Source organism: Paraphaeosphaeria sporulosa (assembly GCF_001642045.1).
Source record: "Paraphaeosphaeria sporulosa strain AP3s5-JAC2a unplaced genomic scaffold CC84scaffold_17, whole genome shotgun sequence".
Taxonomy (NCBI): domain Eukaryota; kingdom Fungi; phylum Ascomycota; class Dothideomycetes; order Pleosporales; family Didymosphaeriaceae; genus Paraphaeosphaeria; species Paraphaeosphaeria sporulosa.
In genome coordinates, this window is record NW_017253376.1 from 402614 (window position 1) to 425215 (window position 22602).

The 22602-nt window shown below is 57.2% G+C and overlaps 5 protein-coding genes across 5 annotated transcripts; 3 read left to right on the plus strand and 2 right to left on the minus strand.

The window, feature by feature from the left end:
- The first annotated feature begins 1307 nt into the window (after nucleotides 1-1307).
- On the plus strand, nucleotides 1308-3235 carry CC84DRAFT_426654 (uncharacterized protein). The gene is made up of 4 exons (XM_018186188.1): nucleotides 1308-1655; nucleotides 1762-1911; nucleotides 1964-2148; nucleotides 2202-3235. Exons 1-4 carry the CDS (start codon nucleotides 1590-1592, stop codon nucleotides 3142-3144), a joined length of 1344 nt encoding a protein of 447 aa, XP_018029204.1. The 5' UTR covers nucleotides 1308-1589; the 3' UTR covers nucleotides 3145-3235.
- Nucleotides 3236-4792: 1557 nt separating this feature from the next.
- On the minus strand, nucleotides 4793-7185 carry CC84DRAFT_1105737 (acid protease; the record flags this gene model as incomplete). The annotated part of the gene is made up of 2 exons (XM_018175110.1): nucleotides 4793-6323; nucleotides 6551-7185. The coding sequence occupies 2 exons, from the start codon at nucleotides 7183-7185 to the stop codon at nucleotides 4793-4795; spliced, it is 2166 nt and encodes a 721-aa protein (XP_018029205.1).
- A 1441-nt stretch (nucleotides 7186-8626) lies between these two features.
- CC84DRAFT_426741 (uncharacterized protein) lies at nucleotides 8627-11797 on the plus strand. The gene is made up of 6 exons (XM_018186189.1): nucleotides 8627-8750; nucleotides 8968-9525; nucleotides 9619-9861; nucleotides 9911-10248; nucleotides 10302-11221; nucleotides 11336-11797. Exons 2-6 carry the CDS (start codon nucleotides 9022-9024, stop codon nucleotides 11653-11655), a joined length of 2325 nt encoding a protein of 774 aa, XP_018029206.1. The 5' UTR covers nucleotides 8627-8750; nucleotides 8968-9021; the 3' UTR covers nucleotides 11656-11797.
- A 4869-nt stretch (nucleotides 11798-16666) lies between these two features.
- Nucleotides 16667-20101, minus strand: CC84DRAFT_1191691 (uncharacterized protein; the record flags this gene model as incomplete). The annotated part of the gene is made up of 3 exons (XM_018181197.1): nucleotides 16667-18549; nucleotides 18597-19787; nucleotides 19834-20101. The coding sequence occupies 3 exons, from the start codon at nucleotides 20099-20101 to the stop codon at nucleotides 16667-16669; spliced, it is 3342 nt and encodes a 1113-aa protein (XP_018029207.1).
- Nucleotides 20102-20389: 288 nt separating this feature from the next.
- On the plus strand, nucleotides 20390-21490 carry CC84DRAFT_1191692 (uncharacterized protein; the record flags this gene model as incomplete). The annotated part of the gene is made up of 1 exon (XM_018181198.1): nucleotides 20390-21490. One exon carries the CDS (start codon nucleotides 20390-20392, stop codon nucleotides 21488-21490), a length of 1101 nt encoding a protein of 366 aa, XP_018029208.1.
- Nucleotides 21491-22602: the final 1112 nt, after the last annotated feature.

Genomic DNA, 22602 nt, shown 5'->3' on the forward strand with positions numbered 1-22602 from the left:
TCTCATAAACCAACGCAGAAGGCTTGCCCGCACAGATGTTGTTGGTGTGACTTTCAGTTTTCACTCGCGCGAGACAAGCAAGTATTGGTTTCTTGGAGAGCATCCACTTGGTGTTGTAGTACTTGAGTAGCCTAATGAGGCATCGATCAATCCTTGCTTGCGGTAATGTCAAGAGTATACCGAACAGCACAGTCCTAGTTCTCAGCACTAGAGACTTAGTTTATCTTGGCTTTAGAGAAGGATCGCGGGGTAGATAAACTGGCACCCATTGGGGTTTTTCAGTGTCCGAGATTCTCTTCTTCTCAGAATGCTAGCATAACCTCAGCCTTGTTCTTCACCCTAGCGACATTACTGTACCGGTAATTGCACGTATGTATGATGTGCCAGGGCCAAATAAACACATTTTTCAATATTGTTTGGGCCTACTCAATCTTGCTGCCTGACAAGTACTATGCGCAAAATCCCCAATTCAGTTCGAAGCTCAGGCTCCAGACAAAATATGGTTGCGTCACGGTCCCAGGAAATCGGGTTTAAACGTTGTGAAAAAGTAGGTCCGCGCTCTGCACACGTGATGATGCCACAGCCCTAAATAATAAAGGTGCTAGAGGGCAAGCTGAACAACCGCGACTGTGGCATGACGTAAGTTATCGCGTATTGAACTTAGCTATCTATTCGACAACGTGGAAAAGCGGGCTTATTTCCGCACATGTAGTTTTCCCAGATGTTTCGTTCCGCGGTCGAGGAGCTTATGCCACATAGTGTCACTCTGTACCCGTCAACCGCTAAGGAAAGACGACAGCTGCAGCCCTAGAGGCATTCAAGTGCCGTCGGCACTTCTGTCGGCGCCACATAAACGTTGCGCAATGGCAGTTGGTATCTTCCCGCGGAACGGACCGATGAAATTCTAAGCGAAGTGATAGGCCAAATTCACGTGACGCACGCAGGCAATTTTTGCCGAGGGCACGACACGCGTTGAGATAGCCCCCAAGCCTTTCGTCTACAGGAGCAGTGGATTGGCTGTTCATTCTACCTCCTCACGCTACTGCAAGGAAAGCCTTTGACCTTCCCCGTGCTATCCAATACAGTGTGATTCAGGGCCGCTGGAGCTCGGATGTTCACGGCGTATTGCGTTTCTCGGGCAGCACTCACAGGTGCTATTCTTTGCATACGCGCCTCACGCCTGCATCACGCTCGACGTGAGGCCACACAGGAACATTTCAATGACTCGAGGCCGGGATTTGTTCACAGTGACAGGTGGCAGGCGCGGCGTGGGCCCACTCTGGTGCTTCGAACCGCGCCCGACCTCGCACTCTTCCTTGTCGACGATCTCATAACGTCTGCCAGTGGCAGCAAAGACAGCTTAGCGCCTGTGAGAGATCTACCAGCCAATAATTTGAGGGGGATTCCTCTGAAAGACTGCTGCTCTGGCTCTGCACCCCCTCCGGCCCGTACTCCAGCTCGGATTCGCATTCTCACCTCTTCCCCCAACCGGCGGCCACGGCACAAGCGCAAGTCTAACGGTCAAGCCGGTGGCTACCAAACGCCTCAGGTGCCCTTCTATTCGTTGCAGCTCCCGAGATCTAGGCCCGATGCCGCGGTTGGGCCACAAGAAGTCAAGAACGGGGTGTCGCCAATGCAAAGCGAGGCATGTCAAGGTACGCATAAAGGAAGCGTTGCGCGATCAACACCGTAATCTCCGACGATACTCGAGATCTCGCTACCGGATTCTTGGATGGCTCGTTCGCTGACAACTTGGCACAGTGCGATGAACTCAAACCGTGCTCCAACTGCGCAAGACACGGTGTTCTGTGTAGCCTGATAGATCCGAACGCGCCCCCGCCTGTCCCAACTTTAGCAAGCAGCAGTAGCAGCAGCAGCAGCGCGCTGAAAAAGACTGCGAAGCCCAAGACCGTAAGGCTTGTACTACTGTGGCCGAAAATGGTGAATTTAAGTATATATACAGGAACTTGAAGACGGCAGTGTACTGTCAGCGATACCTTCGAAGAATGTCGACCAATCAACAGTTACGGAACCATCAGATGGGGACTCGCCTAGATCAGGGTCGGATCATTTCCCTTTCATCACAAACTTTGTGAAACGACGTGAGATTAGCGAGGCAGATCTATGGCTTTACGATTTGGAAGCAATGTAGGTGTAGACGCGGATCGGATCTTTAAAGAACGCTGCTCATTCGACGATAGGCATCACTGGATGACCGATGGCGTCGAAACGTTGTCGCTATCACCACACAGCACACACATCTGGAGGACTGTAGTCTCGAAAGAAGGCCTCAAGCAGACATTTCTGCTACACGAGATCCTCGCATTGTCGTCGTTCCAGTTGGCTCACAACAAGCCAGAACGACGAGCGGACTACTATGCGGCCGGTACACATCATCAAGACCACGCCCTTCGTGGCATGCGAAAGCTGCTTCAGAACATCACAGAGGAGAACGCACCGTCGGCATTCGCTGCTTCTACACTGATCCCAATATCGGTCTTTGCATCGAGAGGATTAGACGCAGTAGATCCAGATGCCCAGCCTCACAACGCACTTGACGATCTCGCCGATATCTTCAACTTGATTCAGGGCATCGGTCGGGTGATGGCCGCCGCACAGATGGGCATCATGATGAGCGGGCCCTTCCAGCACCTCTTCAGAGACCCTGTCCACGAGACCGCCCCGCAGCCCCTCTTCCAAAAGATCCTCGAGCGCATCCCCATCCTCACCGCTCTCTTCGACGAGGACGAGTCCCTCGACGAAGACTCGAGTCGCGACCTCCTCGGGTTCGTCACGGGCATGCGCGAAAACCTGCTGCGCTGCAGCAAGCCCTGCATGGAGAATCGCGACATGCGCTTCCTCTTCTACTGGCCGTTCCACCTCAGTCCGAACTTCATGTTCGGGCTACGCCAGCGCTCCCCCGGCGCCCTCGTCATCATCATGCACTGGACCATCATCGTGGCCTTCGCGGCTCGCACATACTGGTTCCTGCGGGGTTGGGCGGACCGCATCGTCAAAGCCGTGACAGACGAATTGACCGAAGAGCCCTGGCGCGAGGCGATTGAGTGGCCGCTGATGCATATCGACGCGCAGCGGGTGGTGCCGCCGCCTGCGATCCCCGAGGTCGAGAACCTGGAGATCTAAGCCGCGAGATGGCATGCAATATGCGATGTATCGATTATGTCTATCCTTGATGGTTGTTTGTTCCCGCGAGATGCATCGCGCGGCCGGGTACATGCATAGGCGCCCGGGCCTCGCGATCGCAGCATGCGACGGGAACGGAGGCGCGAGGCCCCGCCCATGGGTGTCTGGATGGATGTTGGAAGTTATTGCGGCGCGGGTCGCGGGCGTGAGCGTTGGTGGAGCGACGGCAACGGCCAGTCGTGCTCAGGAGGATAGATGAGCCGCAGCGCAGGCACAGCACCCGCGTGCTTACATGGGCTTCGGAGGCGAGCCTCCGCTGGGGAGCAAGCGTCGCCGATATTGTCGGCACGATGCTTACGGTACATATGAGCATATGAAGAAGACGAGCTATGAATTTCCAGATCTGGTCACATTCGGTGCCAGACGCACACAGGCACGGCCCATCTGATCAGTAATGCATCGCATTCGCAACGTCCTCCCCGCACCACTTCATCTTCCTCGCTTCGCGCAACAGTTTGCCTGATTTCTTCCTGAACGCCCAGCCTCGCCGGCACGACGCGGTTCTCCTTCCCGATCTGCTCAAAGTGCTCACCAGAATCTAGACCACGGCCTCGCAGCATCGACTGGCTGACTTGCACATCCATCTCACCGGCGGGCTCCACAGGCACAGGCCCTGGCCCCTGCAAAGGCTGCTTACGCCGATGGCTTCGCAGCATCGTCAGATGTTGGAAGGTGGTTGTGCTTACTACGGTGTTAGGGCTGAGAGGATGCGCTCGGGGCGTTGATCACGCGTTTGCTGGGAGAATCCTTCGCGCCTTGTCGCTGTGCTGTCGAGCCGTGGACTGCCGCGCTCGCATCGCCGGCTGCGATGCGAGAAAGCGTTCTCGGACACGCTCCCCAATCCAGAACCCGCACGGCGCGCCATCCGAGTCCAAAGCGCTGCCATCGCCGCGTCAGCCTCGCCACGGTCACGCACCTTGTGTGTGCGCAATACATGTACCAGGGTGCGGCTGCGTTGCGCAACCGCGCCGCACACGTGCAGCCCAGGTACTTAACCGTCTGCTGGCCCGGGCGGCTGCGGCCATGATCTATCTGGCTGGCATGGCGGCGACTGCGTACGCGCGCCGCATAGTATGTGCCACACCTCGCCCACCGCGGCGGGCTATTCACCGCCTGTGCTGTGCGGTGCTGCGTGCGGTGCAGCGTACATCGTTGCTGTATGGGGTTTGCGCTGGGAGCGCAGTGCGACGAGTTGAGGTGGGATGCGCGGAGGAGGGCGTGCGTGTGTTTTCAGCTGCGCGGGCAGGTGTTCGGCGTGCGTTCATTCGGCGCTGGACGATGGCCTCTGCTTGCGCTGGGTGTAGCGAGCGAGAATGGATGTGCGACGCCGGGACGTTTGCGGGCGCACCTGCGCACACGCGCGCGAGAGAATAGCACTCGAGCAAGTCGCGCCAGCAAGCATGGACTAGAATTACATTATCGTAGTAGTGAGCGTAGCGGGGCGTCAAGATCGTCAGAGTCCCCTTAAACTCCAATATGTTGTGTATACCCCATCCCTTCGCTGCAAACGACACGCAAGAAGGAAGCACAAGCAAAGCCCGCCGAGACGCAATCTATCCTTTTTCTGATCATCGATTTTCCGTTCGGCCTACTCAGACAGCGGCCGACGAGGGTGCTCGTCATCCGCGTGCCGCCACGACTCCAGCTCCTCGGGCGTTGGCTGCGACACGACGGTAGTGTCGCTCTGCACGGTCGCATCGCTCGCCCCACGCGTGTGCGACGGGCGGCGCTCGCCTTCTGCCACTGCGTCTCCCTCCTTCTTGTCTGCCCCTTCGGAGGTGGGCACGTCCTCGGGCGGTGGCACAGGCGAAGGCTCGCGCTTCATGACTTCATCAATGTTGCTCTGCGAGCGCGTCGCGCTGGGGTCGCGCTTGGAAAGGGAGCCGCTCGCGAGCTTGGGGGTCCCCTTCGCGCTGGGGATGGGAGACACATCGCCGGCGGGGAGTTCTGCTATCGGGGTGAAAGGCGGTGGCGTCCCGGGTGTGTTCGCCGCCGAGGATTCGCGTGTTGCGCCGCGGCGACCCAACTTGGCGCCCGCCGTGAAGTAGTCGGGGCCGCTACCTTCGCTATGAGGTGTAGCTGCGACTGCCGGCGGGCTGTAAAGTTCTGCGGGAGGACTGTCCATCTCGCTGATCGGCGGGAAGGGACTGAGGTCCTTGCGCTCGGTGCCTTCGCCATAGAAGCCTCCGAGAGGTGACTTTGGCGCGCCTGGAACCTGTGTGTCGAGCTCCGAGATGCGGCGGTGCTTCACTTCGTTGCCGGCGGCCGAGGTGTCGATTTCGGTGGCTTCTTTGTACGTTGGTGGTGTATTCTTGCGCGCCCTGCGTTTCTTCCACCAGATGAAGATGCCAAACGCGACCCCGAGAGCCACGGCCAGAACGCCGATGACAATACCCGCAATGGCGCCACCAGAGAGCCCCTTACTACCCCCTCCAGTCGGTATGGGAGTTGGGCTAGGTGGGACGTAATCTCGGTCGTATATAGGAACTATCTTGGCTTCGGGCAATGAATCTAGAGCAGGGACCTGCGCGACAGTGAAGTTACGGCGTCCGTAGTCAGTCACGATGTAAGCCTCTTGAAGAAAGGTCCGACCGAGGACAAACATTCCGTTCGTTGAATTTCTGATCGGAAAATATTTGATGGTGTTGTCTCGATTTCCTGGGTTGAATTGTTCCAGCTCGAAGGCCGAGTAGGGTAGGCGGATGGATGCAAAATTGGCATCACTGCCAGACGGGTCGCTGCCAATGTTGAAAGTCACCTCGGCGTTTTGCTGGTCGTTGTTCTGCGCGCCGGAAGCGTTCTCAACATAATAGAAGTTTGTTGCGTTATCGTACCTCAAATGGAACTTTTCGGCGAACTTATCGCAGATGTCGTGAGGAAGCCACAGATACGGAAATGTCGAGTCGATTGTCGCACGGAAACCTTTGCCATTCGTACTGGTGATGCCCTCGACATTTTGTTCGACGTGAACGTCTGGCTTATAGGATATGCTTTGCACTGCGACTACCAAGGAAGTATTCTTATCGCCGAGCATTGAGATAGTGACGCGATTGTCCATGTTGATTCGGGACTCATCGTAGCCACCAAGGACAAAGCTTCCAAGGATTCCATTGCCGACGCTCTTCCCTGTGACATTGTCAGCACGTTCAATAGTTTTGGGGCTATTGTGGAAAACTAAAGGCTCATGACGTCTGGGTTATCGAAACAGGGTAGCTGCTTGAAGGGCGACACATGCACATCCATACCTCTACAAGGCTACGAACACCTTTGTAAGTCGCATGCGCGTCTGAGCGTATACCGATTGAGCTGCTAGGATGTAGATAGATTGACAGAATAGAATATAAACTTACTGTACTTGGCGCCCGCAGTGTACCCGTAAGAGACACTTGGAATGATCCTGTGCTGCTTTAAGAATGTAATTATCGAGTCAACAGGAGTACCAGTACCGCCCCCTAGATTGGAAGCGCCGGGTCCCAGGCCGAATTGTCCGATGTAAAAGTCCTTAGACGTGGTAGCCGCAACATACATCTGTGGCGCTTTATAACTCTTACTCGAAGCCGGACCAATTCCTACATAATCGAGTCCATAATAGCCTGCTGGTCCGGCTCCGGCCGTGTTGTTACCCTGCCACCAGTATGGCAGATCTAGATCGTAGGTGCCCCGCGTCTTCCATGTCGTGGTATCATCTGTGTCCAGGCCATTTGTCTGATTTCCGTTGACAGTGCCTATGCCGCGATTCTCAGCGCAATCAGTAGAGCACCAGCTAGATGGATAAGGTAGAACGGTTACACCGAAGTGTGTAGAAGGCAGTATTTCAAAGTTTTGGCCACTACCGTTATTGTCCCCGTCTCCAACGTTGATGTAGAAGGTTGACCATGATCCGTCATTTCCTCTCCATTTTCCAGTGGTGCTGACGACCAAGGGTGCGAATGGCTCTGCCGCTGTGCTGTTCACAGTCTCTGCGCGTTTTCTGGCGAACATTTTGGGATAAAGAGCATGACGAGCAGGACAAGAGCGATAGTGCGATGCAAACGGCGGCGGGAAGACAGGTAAAGGCCAAGGAAAGATCAGACGGGGAAGGGAGTGACGAAGACAAAGGCTGGGACAGCCTTGCAGGCGGCAGAGGGCGGCTGATGTGCACAAAGAAGTACAGAAGCGCGGTAATGCACGAACCCTCAGTGCTCAGCAAGAGTTGAAAGCCATCGTGGCAAGCTGCAACACGGCGCTTCGACCACAGCCAGACTGCTTTCTTTTGACAGGGCGCCGTGCCACGGCGGGGCCTGCTATCGATAGGGCAGCCGGGCCATTGGAGCAATCAGCGTACGGGTGAGATCACCTGCAGCACAGCCGGCACTTTCTACTAGGCTATGTGCCTCGCCGGTGCAGCCGCACGGTCGGGGCTGGGCGGGAACTGAGAGACACGGGTTCAGAAGAGTTGGGACGCGGGCGGGCTCTGCACGATCACGCCTGCGCAGCGAGGTTGCATGCGAGGGTGAATGGATTGGCGCGGCCGCCGTGGAGCTAGGCTAGAGAAGTTCTCCCGCGTTAGTGCTGGCTACGGTTACGCACGGATCCGGCAAGGACGTTCTGACTCAGCGGCCCGTGCGCCAATAAGCTCGCGCCTCTGCCCCGCTTTTGCGCCTCACGTGCAGTTTTCCTACGACAACCACCTCACCTCCAGCATTACCATCGACACTGTGTGGACCCTCTGCACGCCCAAACAGCGCTCTGTGCGACTGCACTGCGACAACAGCTCTTCTCGCCATGGAGGACCACGGTGGACCAAGGAGGCCCGGCGGACGGTGGGCCAGCCTTCCCGGCCCATGGCGAAAGCGCCTTGCTCTCTCCACCGCTTGGCCCCCAGAATACGATGTATGCTGTGCCGCGTCCATCAGAAGTAGCTCGAGTGTCCAGGACTGCGCGGTGCTGCAGCCTCTAACCCCGCTCAGTGCATCTCTAGCCAGAAGCGGCCGTCATATGGATCCTTGTCAGCAATCGCCATGGGTTTTCTACATGGGTATTCACCAAGCGCTTTCTAGACCAACCGTGCAAACGCACACATGCCGATGCGACGACTCTACCTTCCGCCCGTGCCTGCCCAGCACTGGACCGATGCGACGCCGTATCCAGCACCCATGCCGTGCTGCTTGGCCCCGCCGTCGTTGCCTTGCCATGCTCTCATCATCTGGTGGCGCTGTTACCATTTTCTTTTGCCGGCTTCGCAGATGCATCGATCCGGCCTAGTGAGGCCACTGGCCGCTGCCATGGCCGCTCGAGGCGGCCCCCGCCGCGTGGAACGACCGCCGGGTAGTTACCGGATGGCTCGTTGCCTCTCAGTTGCATGTCTTCGCTCGGGCCATGCACCATCGTTGTTTACCTGGCCCTGGCTAACAGGAATATTGGAAGAGCTTGACCGAGAGGCCCAGCCCCGCCAGCTCACACTCACTACCCAATTCGTAAGCCCACCTTAGTACATACATAGTCACGCCTCGTGCCGCTGCGCTGCGTCCTGCGTTTGTTTGAGTCCAGCCTTTGCTTTGCTCGAGGTAAGTGAGTTCCCTTTCACGACGTGCTTAGCTCTAGACGAGCTTGGAAAACTGCCAAATGCACCAACTGTGCCACCAATTTTCTTCGCTTTATCTCGTACCACCGCGTTACGCCCACTCTACCCTTTGTCCGACCCCAAAACAGCTATATTTCCCCTCCGATCCAGCTTCCCTCTACGCCATGTCTTCCATCACGTGCTATGCTGATTACCTTCAGCTCCAGGCTACGTAGCATTCGTTCAACCTGCGTAGCGTTCCTTCGCTTTTAACTATGCGGAACGTTTGGTCATTGCTGGCCGTTGCCGGCTTGGTCGTTGCTCAAGGTGAATACGGAGGCTCATCATCTACCATTGCTTCCTCGCCTGATGGCTACGTGGTGCCTTCTTCAACGCCCAGTGCCAGTGCGACGCCGTCGCCAACCTCACAACCTCCCCCGAATGTATCTTACTCTGAGGGAGGCTACGCGACCGAGGCTACGACTCCTGGATATGTCGCTTCTCCTCCCCCTGGGTACGAGACGTGCGCGCCGGTGACAATTATTACTACAACCACAAGGACACCCAAGCCTGTCACCATCACTTCCACGACAACGAGGACTCCAAAGCCAGTGACCAACACCGTCACAACCACCCAAACACCGAAGCCGGTCACAATAACGACTACAAAGACGAAGCCGGTCCTTAGTACTCTTACCCAGACCAAGTGGAGCACAACGACTTTCTTCGATACCGTCACTTTCTGGAGAAACTCCACCACGACCTCGACCGAAACTACTGTAAGTCATTGCAATGCCCTTGGGGCTTGAACATAACTGGCCAGCAATTGGTTCCTCATTCCCATGCTTGAGCAATTGACTAATACTTGGTAGACATGCACTGAGACTGAAACGACGACTGTTGATCACACAACGGTGGACCTCGCGACGTCCGTCTTCACTAGCTTTAGCTACATTACGTCAACCTCCACCTCGTATATCACCTCGTGGTACTCAACGACATTCTCTGAGACCATCACCTCGTGGATCTCCACTGTCATCACAGTCCCAGTGACAATTGTAGAGACCCTCAGTATCCCATACACTGTAACCGACGTGCACACCACTTCGGTGCCTGTAAGTGCTTGCCTTATGCAACCCACAGTACACTTTCTCATCTCCTTAGTACACTGTCGAGACTACCGTACCCGGACCTACCCTGACGGTTCCTGGCCCTACTGAGACCGTCGTTGGACCTACACAGACCGTTCCTGGGCCTACTTCTTTCGTCACTGACGTCGAAACTTCAATCATCACAGACGTTGTGACTTCAATTGTTACTGATGTATCTACCGAAACCGTCACTAGCACGACGATCAGCACGATCCTGAGCACGATCACGCTCCCGCCCGAGACAGTGACGACGACCTTCACTCTCCCCGGTACCACGGAAACCATCACTCTCCCCGGCACCACGGAGACCATCACGCTCCCCCCTACCACGGAGACCGTCACTACGACCTTGTGAGTACACGAACGCCAAATTGCAAACAGAGCGATATCTAATAGCCTTATAGGCCAGCTGTCACCACTGTGTCGACCATCTTCTCGACTGTCACGTTCACCTCCCTGCAGCCAACAACTGTCCTCGTCCCGACAACGTTTGTCACTACGAGCCCGACAACAATTATCACAACAGTTCCGACTACGATTGACCGTACCATCACACCGTCATCGTCCTCCCCAGGATCTGTCTTGTGCTCCAGGCAATGTCTCATCGATGTCACAGCTAGTTTGGTGGCCTACCCATTCGCTGTCACCACTCAGACGTCGCTCGTCACCCTCACCACTGTGAACTACTACACAGATGAAGGTGGCTCGCTAGTAGGCTCATCTACGACTATAGGCCAGCTTGGGCCGACCTCGGAATTGACATGGACGCACAAGGGGAACACCCTTACTTATCCGACTACGTACGCTGCCTACGAGACGTTCTCGCATCTGGAGGTCACTGCCATTGCCTCGACCTGCTTTACTCAAACCTCGATCTTGTCTGGCATAGAAACTACTGCTAACCCCACTTTGCTTGTGCCCATTGCACAGATCACCGACTCTTCCTCTGTTCCGCCGATTGTCGTGGATTATCTGAATTCCAACACTGCTGTCGCTTCACAAATTGGTCAGACTATCGACACTGGGGCTTGTGATCCTATTGTTGGAGGCCCTGCGACTCCGACACCCACCGTTACTGGTACTATTACCACCTACGCATCCCGAGACTCTTTGGAGACTGAGGTCAATACTGTACCGGCCTTCTCACAAATTGTCACCTCAACCGCATCCCAAGCTCCTCCCACGACTATTATCTCGACTGCGCCAGCACCGCCTCAATCGACAGTCGTATCAGTGGAACAGCCAACTGTCACCGTCACACCCACGGTCGTGACCTCCACCGCGGAGCCTACAACGGTCACCGCACCGGTCCCCAGCAGCTCCGGTAACCCTCCCAGCTCTTCTCCTGAACCCACGAGTAGCGAAACAACTGCTCTTTCTGGTTCGCCCTCCTCCAGTGTAATTCCCTCAAGTAGCGCTGCTGACTCCACGCCTGTAGTGTCATCGTTTTCGGAGGCCCCCTCCGAATCCCCTTCAGAGACTCCCGAATCCTCCACGCAGGCGCCAAGCACCTCGGAGGTCATTCCCTCGAGCACAGAAGAGATTTCTTCTCCTCCGGCGTACACGCCTCCGCAGTATACAACGAGCTTCTCCAAGACAACAACCGCCGCAAACACCACCAGCTACGGCACCGCGCCGCAGTCCAGCGCAAGCCAGCCGGCGTACTTCCCTGGCGCCGCAGCCAAGATTTCCAATGGGTTGGGTAGCGTGGCAGCCGGGTTGCTCGGTGCCGCGGGTGTCGGGTTGGGACTGATATGATGAGGAGGGTGTGGGATTCGGATAATTTTAATGTTTGATGCTTTAATGAAAAGGAAATGGAATCGACGGCAATGTATGCTACGCTTCTGATGGTGGGCTTAATGATATTCCGAGAGAGTTGGAGAGTGATCTCATCGCTTTGTTCGTTCAACGCTGACTGCAATCGATCGTGCCGTGAATGTTCTACGTCTGCTAACTAACAGTTCATTCCTCGCGTCGCATCGCATCGCATCAGCGCTTCGACATCGCAGCATGTGCGTACGCATCCTGTTCCCATGCATAGGTTTGATCGCGCATATCGCGTGCTGCTATGATCGCCCGTAGCGCACCTCATAGACGCTGTTCGCGCGAGCACTGGAGGCATACACATGGTACCTGCCCTGCCCTGCAGAGCTAGCCGCCGGCCTGGCCCCCACTACACTCGACCCACCACACACCCTTCACCTCGGCACGGTGCCAGCTCCGCACCACTCAACTAGCTCCCATCTGCGAACAAAAGCCCACGGCGATAACGTTGCGTCCTTCCGCAGCCTCGCCATCGCAGAACAAGGCAACTAAGGCCTCCAGCACGGCCAGACGTTCAAGCAAGCTATGCATGCTGCAGCCACGACGCAATGCACAAACTATCGATTGCTGCTCGTCCCGCGCTCCCGAGCGTTGTCGCGCGGGACGACGTTCTGGATGGCGAGAGTGCAGGCCGTGGGTCTGAGTGGCCCAACGCGCGCGCCTCTGCTCCGAGTGGACGGAAAAATCGACGTGGCTGGGCGACAAGGCGGGTGGTTGGGCGGTGGGGCGGGGTAGGAGAGGCCGTGTGGGAGAACGCCGAGCGTGAGCGAGGTGTGTGCGGAACGATTCGGTTGGCGAGTGTTTAGGCTAGCGGGTCGTGTGCGTGTTCCTGGTGGGCCGCAGCGGAGGCCGGATCCGGTGTGGAATACGCAATGCGGTGCGGGTGGGGAGGGCCTGGGGTGGAGGAGGGAGGGTGGGAAGGCTGCAAGTGGGCGCGGATTCGCGAGCTGTACGAACTGTGTGGATGGGCTTTTCTGCCGTTCTTTGTTGGGTGCTTTCTGGGAGGAAGACTGACGGAGACTAATCGACGGATCGGTCTGGATTCCTGTCGTCACAGTCGTGGTTTGAGTCTCATGTTGTTTGTTGCCAGCGGGGAAAAATCCCGTGCGCACGGAGAGCCCCAGAAGTATAGTCCATGTTGAAAGCGCACGGAAAGTAAGACTAAGTAGTACTAACGTACTTTCTGTTCTGACTGCTCATCATTGGCTGCATCAGAGTCATATTATACATTCATACTCATCGAACTCACCACCGTATCAAACTTCACCATTACCAGGTCCATAGACAACCCCGCCACATGCACATCTCGGTATCGCGAATCTGTTCCGTGGTCCCGACGTGTTCTCGCTCTCAAACTAGGGGCATATGCCCCTCATCAATGAATCGCATGCACTTGATCATTCCCCGTATCTTGCGCTTGATGTACCACCTGCTCGCCATCCAAACAGGCTCTTCTCCGCACATCTCCTTGCGACGCTGCTCTTGCTCCCACAATACCGCCCTGTCGCATGTTGTCGTCGCTGTTGTCTTTGTCTACGCGGTGTAGGATATGGGTCTCGAAGAGTACCTTCTGACTTGTCGTGCAGCAGGTGGGGGCATATGAGACGAGGGAGTGAGCCTGCTGTGGGTTACGCAGTCAAGCTACGGTGCTGGAGGGATCTGCTTGGCCGCGTTCAACATTCGAGGGTGGATACTCTAGGAGCAGCATGTTTTGCGGCGGGGAGCAAGATCTCGACAGTATCGCAGCCGTGGAGCCCTGGGCGAGAGCGAGAGTGAGAGCGAAGTCGTCCTCTCGACCGTGAGCGAAAACGTCCTATCGGCGGCCGCGGAGGCTAGGAAGAGGTGTACGAGTATTTCGGACGTGTGTCTGGTCTTCCGCGGTCCTCTTCGCTCTCTGGCTCCCGATGGTCTGTATCGTGCATTCCCGGTCATGGAGGTAAACGACAAATTCGGGTGCGTTTGCTAATATAGGTACGCTTGTGCTCTGTGATATCAGGCTCTGTGTGGCCACCCGAAGGCCGGCACTTATCTCGGGCATTTGTTCGATGGCAGTGCGACAAACTCAGTGTAGGCACGAAGGTTTCCGTATCAGCCTTGCCCACGAGGAAAAACTTCCAGCACAAGACGCCGCCTTGACTAAATGAACAACCACTCGCCACTTCTCTACCGAGCAGGAGATGGGCTAGGAACGGACGTCAAGGCGAGCCAATATCCTATTTCGAGCTGCCTTATGATCTTACACAGCCTTCGACCCCAAGCCCACGTGGCTGCACGATGTATATGCCCGTTCAGCGAGTTCGCGAGCGTAGAGTTGTACTCTGACCAATGTGGAGCTGGTGATTTATTTCATCTATGGCTACGTGTGTGTGGGCGTTGCCTTGTGCGCGTATATCTATCTCGACGAAGCAGAGGTGCATGTGCAGCCACATTATCACAGCCTCGCCCATGTATCACCACTTAGATGGAGCTCGCAAAGCCTCATTACTGGAGGGTCTATGATGAACGCCTTCGAGCTGGCGAAATCAACAGTACGATAAATGACGTGCCTTACAAGGCAGATGCAGCATACAGAGATACATGCAGGTGCCGTAGGCTAGTCTTGCTGATTACGAGCTTTGTTGTGAGCCTGTCTCCTACCCTAGATGCCTAGATACTGATAAGCAGATAATCTCATCGGAATAATTGAAGACAAGGCGACGGTTACTTGTTGAGCTGACGACGCCCGACACCGGAACTGCCATGAGTGGCTTCTCGTTGGCCTTCGACGTCGTTGATTTCGGCTCGGGGAATCCAATGTTGAAGCCGGCCATTCAACTGTACAGCTGAGGCTTCTGGAGTTGCGATACTCTCGGTGCGCGAAAGCCTTCTTGGTCTTAAGCGGCATCCAAATCACGGTGATGGGCACATCATACAACAGTCACTAGAAGCACATTAACAGATGCTGAAAAGGCCCAAACATTCGTGCTGAATTTGAGAACCGGCGAGCTCACGGACCGGACCGAGCTGACCGCTGTGGATTGAACCGTCGATAACATTCTGCATGAACGAGAACAAGTCCGTCGCGATTCAGGCGTGGGCGCGAATCGAAGCGCATCATCAGGAAGGCCTCCTGCGCGGAGCCTGAGCATTGGTGGGGAGATCGGACGGGTTTCTGTTCAGGCGCGAGCGTAAGTCCCGAGGTGTAGACGTGGTCTCTCTGTCATACGGTGACACTGATGGCCTGTAGATTTCCAAGGCTGGATCACAGCCCTCACGCGCCACATCGAGCAGCCCGAGCGCCCTTTTCCCAACGAGCAGACTCATGAAGGCCCGTGGGACCACCTCCGTCGCCGAGAGGTACAGATCCTACCGCGGGCATTGACTCCGGAAAACAGAGCACCCCTTGAAGCACTCCAAGCCGAGCGAAACGTCCACCCGGACCTGTCGAGCGACTAAGACAAGACAATGGTCCAATGGCAGACATCCGGGGAAACACATGGAGCAGAAACAAGACTTACTGTCAAGAGTCTAGGGCGTCAGAGAAACGGTAATGTGCTTGGCGCGAAGGCGGTCCTGAGATCGAGAAACAACTAGTGGGAGCTGAACGTGGTATCTGGCAGGGGCAGGCAACACAACGGAAGCTCGATTGCGCGAGGCCCAGATAGCTTCTGAGAGTAATGCACCAGAAGCGGAGGATGAGCGAAATACTGGGTCTGATGGCTTGTACGATACGAAAAGGCCAAGGATGCAGCGGCCCTTCAAGCAGCGGACCCTCGTGCATCTCGACAGAGTTCAAACGAGCGACATTGTCGACCAGATTGCAGCACAAACTTTCCCTACCCACACCATCCCCCTCCATCCACCGCGCCACCCTCACTTCTTCACCCCCTGGTTGCCCGATGCCGCGCCCGCACCCGCCTGGTTGGCGTTTTTGGCGGCGCCCGCATTCGCTCGCGCGGGGAACGAGCCCTTGCCCGTGTCCTGCCCGCTCTTCGCCTGCGCATTCGTGGTCAGCGAGCTGGCACCCTCGCAGGATGACCTTGCCAGGAACATTGGCAGAGTTGATGGCGGACGCGCGGTCCTGGGTCATGGGGGTCTTTTTCTTGTTTCCGGGCATGTCGGACGCTGGGGTGGGTACGGCAGCTGGTCTGACGGGACGATGATGTGTTGCGAAAGGGTTGCTTGAAACGGTCGATTGGATGTCTGGACGGGACGGGACGGCGCAGGGGACGCTGCGACCGGACAGGCGTGCTTTTGTATTGCGCTTCGCTCACGTGCTTGCCTTTCTCGTCGGACTACACCATGTCGCATGTAGCGATGCCGGGAAGGGGAGACGTCCTTTGCCACTGTCCATGCGCACGGGAGCGGTCGGAGACGCGTCCGTGGGCGTGTCCAGGTATTGCCCTGGCACGACGAATGCTGCGGCTTCTGCTGTGCTTGTATCGTGTCGTGTCTGGGAGCCCTGCATGGTACGACTTCCGAGGACCATACACAGCCAGTAGAATGATACATGGAATTCCGAGGACTATCACAAGTACGAGGGGGAAGGCGTGCGTGGTGGGTGGCATTGGGCGTGGGATGGTTGGGTGGTGTGTTGGCTCGGGATAGGGTCGATGGTGCAGTGCTGTGTGAATGGCCTGATGGAAGACAAGGAGAGTGCTGCCTAAGGTTTCGTAAAGGCACTGCTAGGTGGGCATAGATGTACACTGGCGCGCGGTACATGAAGTATGGCACGAGGGAGGGAGGAGTGGAAAGGCACGCGCCCCGAAGCCCACCGCCACATCACGTTGACAGTGGAAGCCGTGAAGCGAGAATGCCGACGATGGATTGGTTCTGATGCTGAATATGCCATGTCATGCCATGCTGCCCCTCAGGGTATACCTCTCTATACGTAGCCCTCCATGCCTGACCCTAGATTTGAGCCATGTTCCCCGAACCGTGTACATGCCCTTCCCTCTCCCATACTTTAAGATAACAACTCCTTGATATCCTCAATCCGATTCGCCTTCTTCTCCTCCTCACTCATCATCCCCAGACTGCTCGCCAGAAACTTCTTCCGCTCCTGGATGCGCAACATCTTTTCCTCGATACTGCCCTTCACCACGAACCGCGTGACTTTGACCTCGGAATCCTGCCCCATCCGATGCACGCGGTCAATCGCCTGCGCCTCGACCGCAAAGCTCCACCACGGGTCCATCATGAACACGCGCTTTGCGCAGGTGAGGTTGAGGCCTACGCCGCCGGCGCGCAGAGACAAAAGGAGGACGTAGGGTTTAGGCGAGGTGTTAAACTCTGTGAGCGTGGTGGCGCGCAGCTTCTGGTTCATGGAGCCGTCGAAGCGCAGGAAGGGGATGTGGTCACGCGCGAGCGCGGGCTCGATGAGGTCTAGGAAGGAGGTAAACTGCGAGAAGACCACACTCTTCATGCCCTTGTCGAGCTTGCGGATGCCTTTCAGATGTGTGAGGAGGGCCTGCGTCTTGGCGGAGCCGCTGAGGCCGATGCGGCGTAGGCTGACTTTTGGCGTCTGTACAGGAGCGGGTGCGTCCGAGGAGTCGTGGTCGTGGCGGACGACCTCGAAGACATCGCGCGTGTTGACGGGTTCGCGGCAGTTGAAGCAGCGCGGTAGATCGCCCTTGTCGCGCTGGTGGTTGATGTAGTTTACGAGGCACTCCTTGCACGCGGAGTGCCAGCAGCTGGTGACGGCCTGCTCGTTCATGGGCTCCTCGGAGCAGATCGGACACTCCGATTCAGCCTCGTCCTGGATCTGCTTGAGCACGGTGGCGCCATATCGATTGACGTCCTCATCTCCCTCGCTGGTGAAGCGTTCGATGAGGCTGTCGAGGTCCATGTCGTCGGCGAGTCCGTTGGCGACATCGGATGCTAATGCCGCGTCTTCCTCGTCAGCAACCAGGTGCGCTTTCCTGGTGAGTACAGGATGGCAGCACGACTGCCGCAGCCGCAGGATTTGCGCAAAGATGGTCGTGTACTGCTTGAGCAGCGTTCCCTTCTCTGCATTGGCGTTGAAGACGGATCGCGCGTGGAGGTAGATGTGGTCGTACACGTTGCGCTCGTCCTCGGAGAGCGTGATCTCCTCGACTTCAATCGTCCGCTTGGGCAGTGGCACGAGGGCTTCGCCGTCTGGGGTCTTCATATCTTTTGTACGTCGGAGGACGAGCGGTTCCAGCACGGTCTGGACAACGTCAAGCGCGCGAATGAATTCTCCTGATTCGAAAGGAACGGTGATGAAGGTCTTCCAGAAGGAAAAGTTGGCCCACGGCTCCACTTTCAGGAAGCGCACGAGACTGAACAGATCTTCCAGGCGGTTGACAATGGGTGTGCCCGTAAGGACCCACCGATGCTTCGCCGTGAGCTCATAGCAGGCTTTTGCGGTTTTCGATTGCCGATTCTTGATGTAATGTGCCTCGTCGAGGATGATGCGGAAGTAGTCGAGCGAAAATATGCCACCGTGGGAGCCGACGTTTCCATCTTGCTTCGCCACTTGGCCATACTCAGCCAGGACAGTACCATAGCTTGTGATGATGACGTTGGGAGCGTTTGCGCCGTTGGACGCAGAACAGAGCTTCTGGAGGTTGACAGCCTTTTCTGTCCCATAGTAGAGCATGACTTTGAGCGTTCCTTCCTTGGAAGCCTTTTCAGCTTCACTCTGCCACTGCGCCAGAAGCGACATGGGTGCTATGACGAGCGTGGTGTATGGTGCAGGCTCGACGACGGTACTGCTCTTTGGAAGTCGGGGCAGGCTCTTGGGAACGGAAGGATCGCTCTTGGGGATCTGATTCCGGTTGGTGTGGATCAAGCTCAGCATCTCAATCGTCTTTCCGAGACCCATTTCTGCTACGAGTTAGCTTTGTTACCGTGACGCACGAGCGGTTACGTACCGTCTGCCAAAACACCGCCCAGGCAGTTCTGCTCCTGCTTCGGGAACTCAAGCGAGAGCTGGCCGGAATAAGGGTTCACATAGAACATGTTTTGGTCCTCGATGACGGGCATGGCTTGGTTGTCCGCATCCTGTGTCGGCCACGCATACTCTTCCCAAAGAGGATGCATCGACTCTTCCGTGTCATTGCGCGCTTCGTCGCGCTCCTTCCCAACCATCCAATGGAGGGCCTGCTTTTGATACTTGCGCAGATCCATGACAAAAGTATCGGCGGGTTGCATCTCGGGGGTGTTGAAGTCGAAGGACTGGGCTTTCCTGTAGAGCGCATCCAACTGATCTTGCTCTAGCTCTTCTCCGTCCTCGGCTTCTTCTGACGGCGGCGATGAGCCCGGTTCAGGAGCGCTTCCGTTCTTGGGCTTGGGCTTCTCTTTTTCTTCCTCTCTTTCTGCCGCCTGCAGCAGGCCCTGGCGCTTGTGCTTTGCTGTCGTCGCGTTCTGGCGCGTTGGCTCCAGGTTGATGGCTTCAAACAGCTTTACCAAGGCAACCTGCCGGCGCCGCAGATCGCGCTCGTCGGAGCTCTCCTTCTCTTCGAACAAGTTCACCTCGCGGTTATCCTCGGGCTTGACAAACTTTCTGCTGTCGAATGCGCTGCGTAGGAAGAAAGCGCGGAGCTGCAGAAAGACATTGTCGCCCGTTCTGAGTCTGTCTGGCGTGTACACAACGGTGCCCTGGAAGGTGCAGACCTTCTGGTCGAGCAGTGCGGATATCCACGTAGCAGACTCATTTTCCAGCCGCCCTACTTCCTCTCCGCGGCTGTTGACGAAGCGGACGATGACGTCGACCTTCTTGAGACCGACGACGCGCTTGATGCCCTTCTTCACCTTGGGCATATCCTTTTGCCGCTCTATGCTGACTTGCTCCTCGTGCTTGAGCAGACCACTCCCGCTCTTGGTAGCCCAGCCCGTCACGCCAAAGGAGCCGACATAGCGCTTCCCGGGCATCTGCTCGAGTATGGGTGCGATTGGGGTCGAGGAGCCGGAGTCCGGCGTCGACGCAACGGAGGCTTCGGAGTCGTTCCGTCGGAGGGCGGCCGCGAGGGTTTGCTGCACGGCGGGCGCCCGAGGCTGCGGTGCGGCGGGAGCGGCGTATGAAGGTGCAGAGCTCCACGAGCCGTCGAGGTACAGATTGATAGCTGCATCGCGTCAGCCAGAGCAGTCGTTTCGGTTCATCGCACGCACCACGCTGCACATCGCTGCCGCTCGCATCCTTGAGCCTCAGCAGACTCGCATGCGGCAGCTCGCCCACGACAGCCTGGAGCATGGCGACATCGAAGCCCTCCAAGCCGCTGCCCTGGTCCGCATTGCCGAGGGACACATCAGGCAGGCTCGGGGCACTGTCAAACGAATCGTGCAGTGCCGACGGCGCTGCAATCGCGGCGGGCGAAGAGTCCTCCTCGAAGAACCTGCGCTTCTTCAGCGGGCGCTCGTCGGGGTGCGGCGACTCCATGGCGGTGTTGCAGCGCGCGTGCGGGGCGACGTGCGCGTGGTGCTGCGTCGCGTCGGCGGCGAGACGCGCTGTCACGGCCGCGCCGGCCCATCGGGCGCCGCTCAGAGCGTCATCCACTCGCAGCAACTTTTTGTCGCCCCGTCCAGAGCGCAATCGGCCGTGAGTGTGCACGACTTGCATCGCAGTTCGCTGGGTCGTTGATGGCACCCTGACCATACGCCAATTGCACCGTCCCGTCCTCCCCGCGCAATGCGCCTCCCTCCGCCCCGCGCCGCCTTCCTCCAGCGCATGCCCGCAGCAAGCGCACCCCAGCGCCGCTGCCTCGAGTCGCAATGCTTCACGCCGTCCGCCAGCCAGCCGTCGGCTGACGAAGTCGCCAAAGCACGCGCCTACTGCGCCCACCTCGTCCGGACCCACGACGCGCCCTCGCACGTGCTGCAGACCTTCATCCCCCCCGCCGCCCGCGATGCCCACCTCGCCCTCCGCGCCTTCAACATCGACGTCGCCCAGGTCGCAGACACCACGTCGACCCCCACGGTCGGCATGATGCGCATGCAGTTCTGGCGCGACGCCATCGCAAAGGCGCTGGCAGGCACCCCGCCCAAAGAGCCCGTCGCCATTCTGCTGGCCAACGCCGCAGCCGACCTGCACGCCCGCTCGCATGGCAAGGCGAAGCTGTCCAAGAACTGGTTCCACCGCGTCATCAACACGCGCGAGCAGCACCTCGGCAACCCGCCCTATCCCACCCTCAGCAGCCTCGAGTCGTACGCCGAAAACACATACTCCACGCTCATGTACCTCACGCTGTCCGCGCTCCCCCAGGCCTCGCTGACCGCTGACCACATCGCCTCGCACATTGGCAAAGCCGCCGGCATCGCCGCCGTGCTGCGCGGCATCCCCTTCGTCGCCTTCCCCCCGCAGCAGCCCACCATCAGCGGCACCGCGGGCCAAGCGCAGGGCGCCGTGCTGCTGCCTCTAGACGTCATGGCCGACGCCGGCGTGAAGGAGGAAGCCGTCTTCCGGGAAGGCGCCGCCGCCCCCGGCCTCCGCGACGCCGTCTTCGCCGTCGCCACGCGCGCAAATGACCACCTCATCACCGCCCGCGAGATGCTGTCCAAGCTGCGGTCCGAAGGCTCCGTGGGGCACGACTTCGAGCACGGCGACGACGCGGAGCGGGGGTTCGAGTATAGCAGCGAAGCTACGGGCCAGGAGAAGCAGTTGGCCGAGGTGGAGCAGGCGTTTGGCGTCTTCATGCCCGCGATTGCGACGCAGAGCTGGCTGGATCGCCTGCAGAAGGCCGACTTTGATCTGTTCGACCCCGAGCTGAGGAAGGTGGACTGGAAGCTGCCCTGGAAAGCGTACTGGGCCTACAGTCGGCGGAAGTTGTGACACTGTATACTGCATGTAACATATCAAATGATACCCTGTACAAGTACAAACACTTGACATGACTGTTTTTCTCACGTCGCGTAGTTCCTTCCTTCCACCTTCCCTCTTGCAAACTTTCACAATCTATCCGACAAGATGATGACTTGAACTCAGAACAGGCGTTGTGACTGTACACAAAAGGAAAATGAGAAACAAACGAGAATGTGAGAAGATGCATGCAGTGATCCCATACTGGCATCTGTACAGAAGACCAGAGAAGAAGAAAGACGAGATGTTGTGAGCAGGCGCCCGCAGCTTAGTAAGACTTCAGGGGCAGCGTGCGGAAGCTGTACCACGCCGAAATCCACCTCGAGAGCAGGCTTCCTCAGACCCTGAACATCACCTTGCGAAGGTAACATTCAATGTTCCAGAAACAGAAAACAGAATCCGCAATGAGAGATACACGGACAAAATTGAAGGAAGACCGGAGCTGCGGCGTACAAGAGGCATGTCCAGCGCGCGACGACGACGGCCATGTTGTGCAATTTCTTTACCGCGTTAGCTACCATCCCAGTTCCTTGGCCAGACTTGGCCGCTTGCTTGTGGGTATCTTCACCGCCATTCGCCACTGCAGCAGGTAGCCTGGGAGGGGGTGGACGGAGAGGTCTTGACGCTCAGGGTACACGAGTTCCTCGGACGCGTGCCAGTTATCGACCGGATTAACCTTGTGCTTCCTAGGTGGTCAGCCGAGGTTACACTCCTCGTGCGCTTGCCGCTTCACAGCGTCAGAAAGTATCTTGTGCGCGTCGATTATCATCCCGAATCGCTCAGGCCTCATTGATTGGCTTATGTATGAATTGTCCTCATGGTCATGATGATGATCAGGATAGTAGAGTTTCACTAGCTGAGCGAACACCTCTTGTTGTAATGACTATATTTTCTTGAAAGAGGACGTCGTATGGTGAAGGATTCCACGTCCTATTCCACTCTTGAACGGGATGCCTCGACTCGCCCGTACTGATTGGTGCAAGATTCCGGTGATAAGACGAGAATCATCTCGAGCAGAGCGTCTTCTCGGAGCGCCTCGATGTGGCGACTCTTCCCATTGGAAGGGGGGTAGGATAAGATGCATG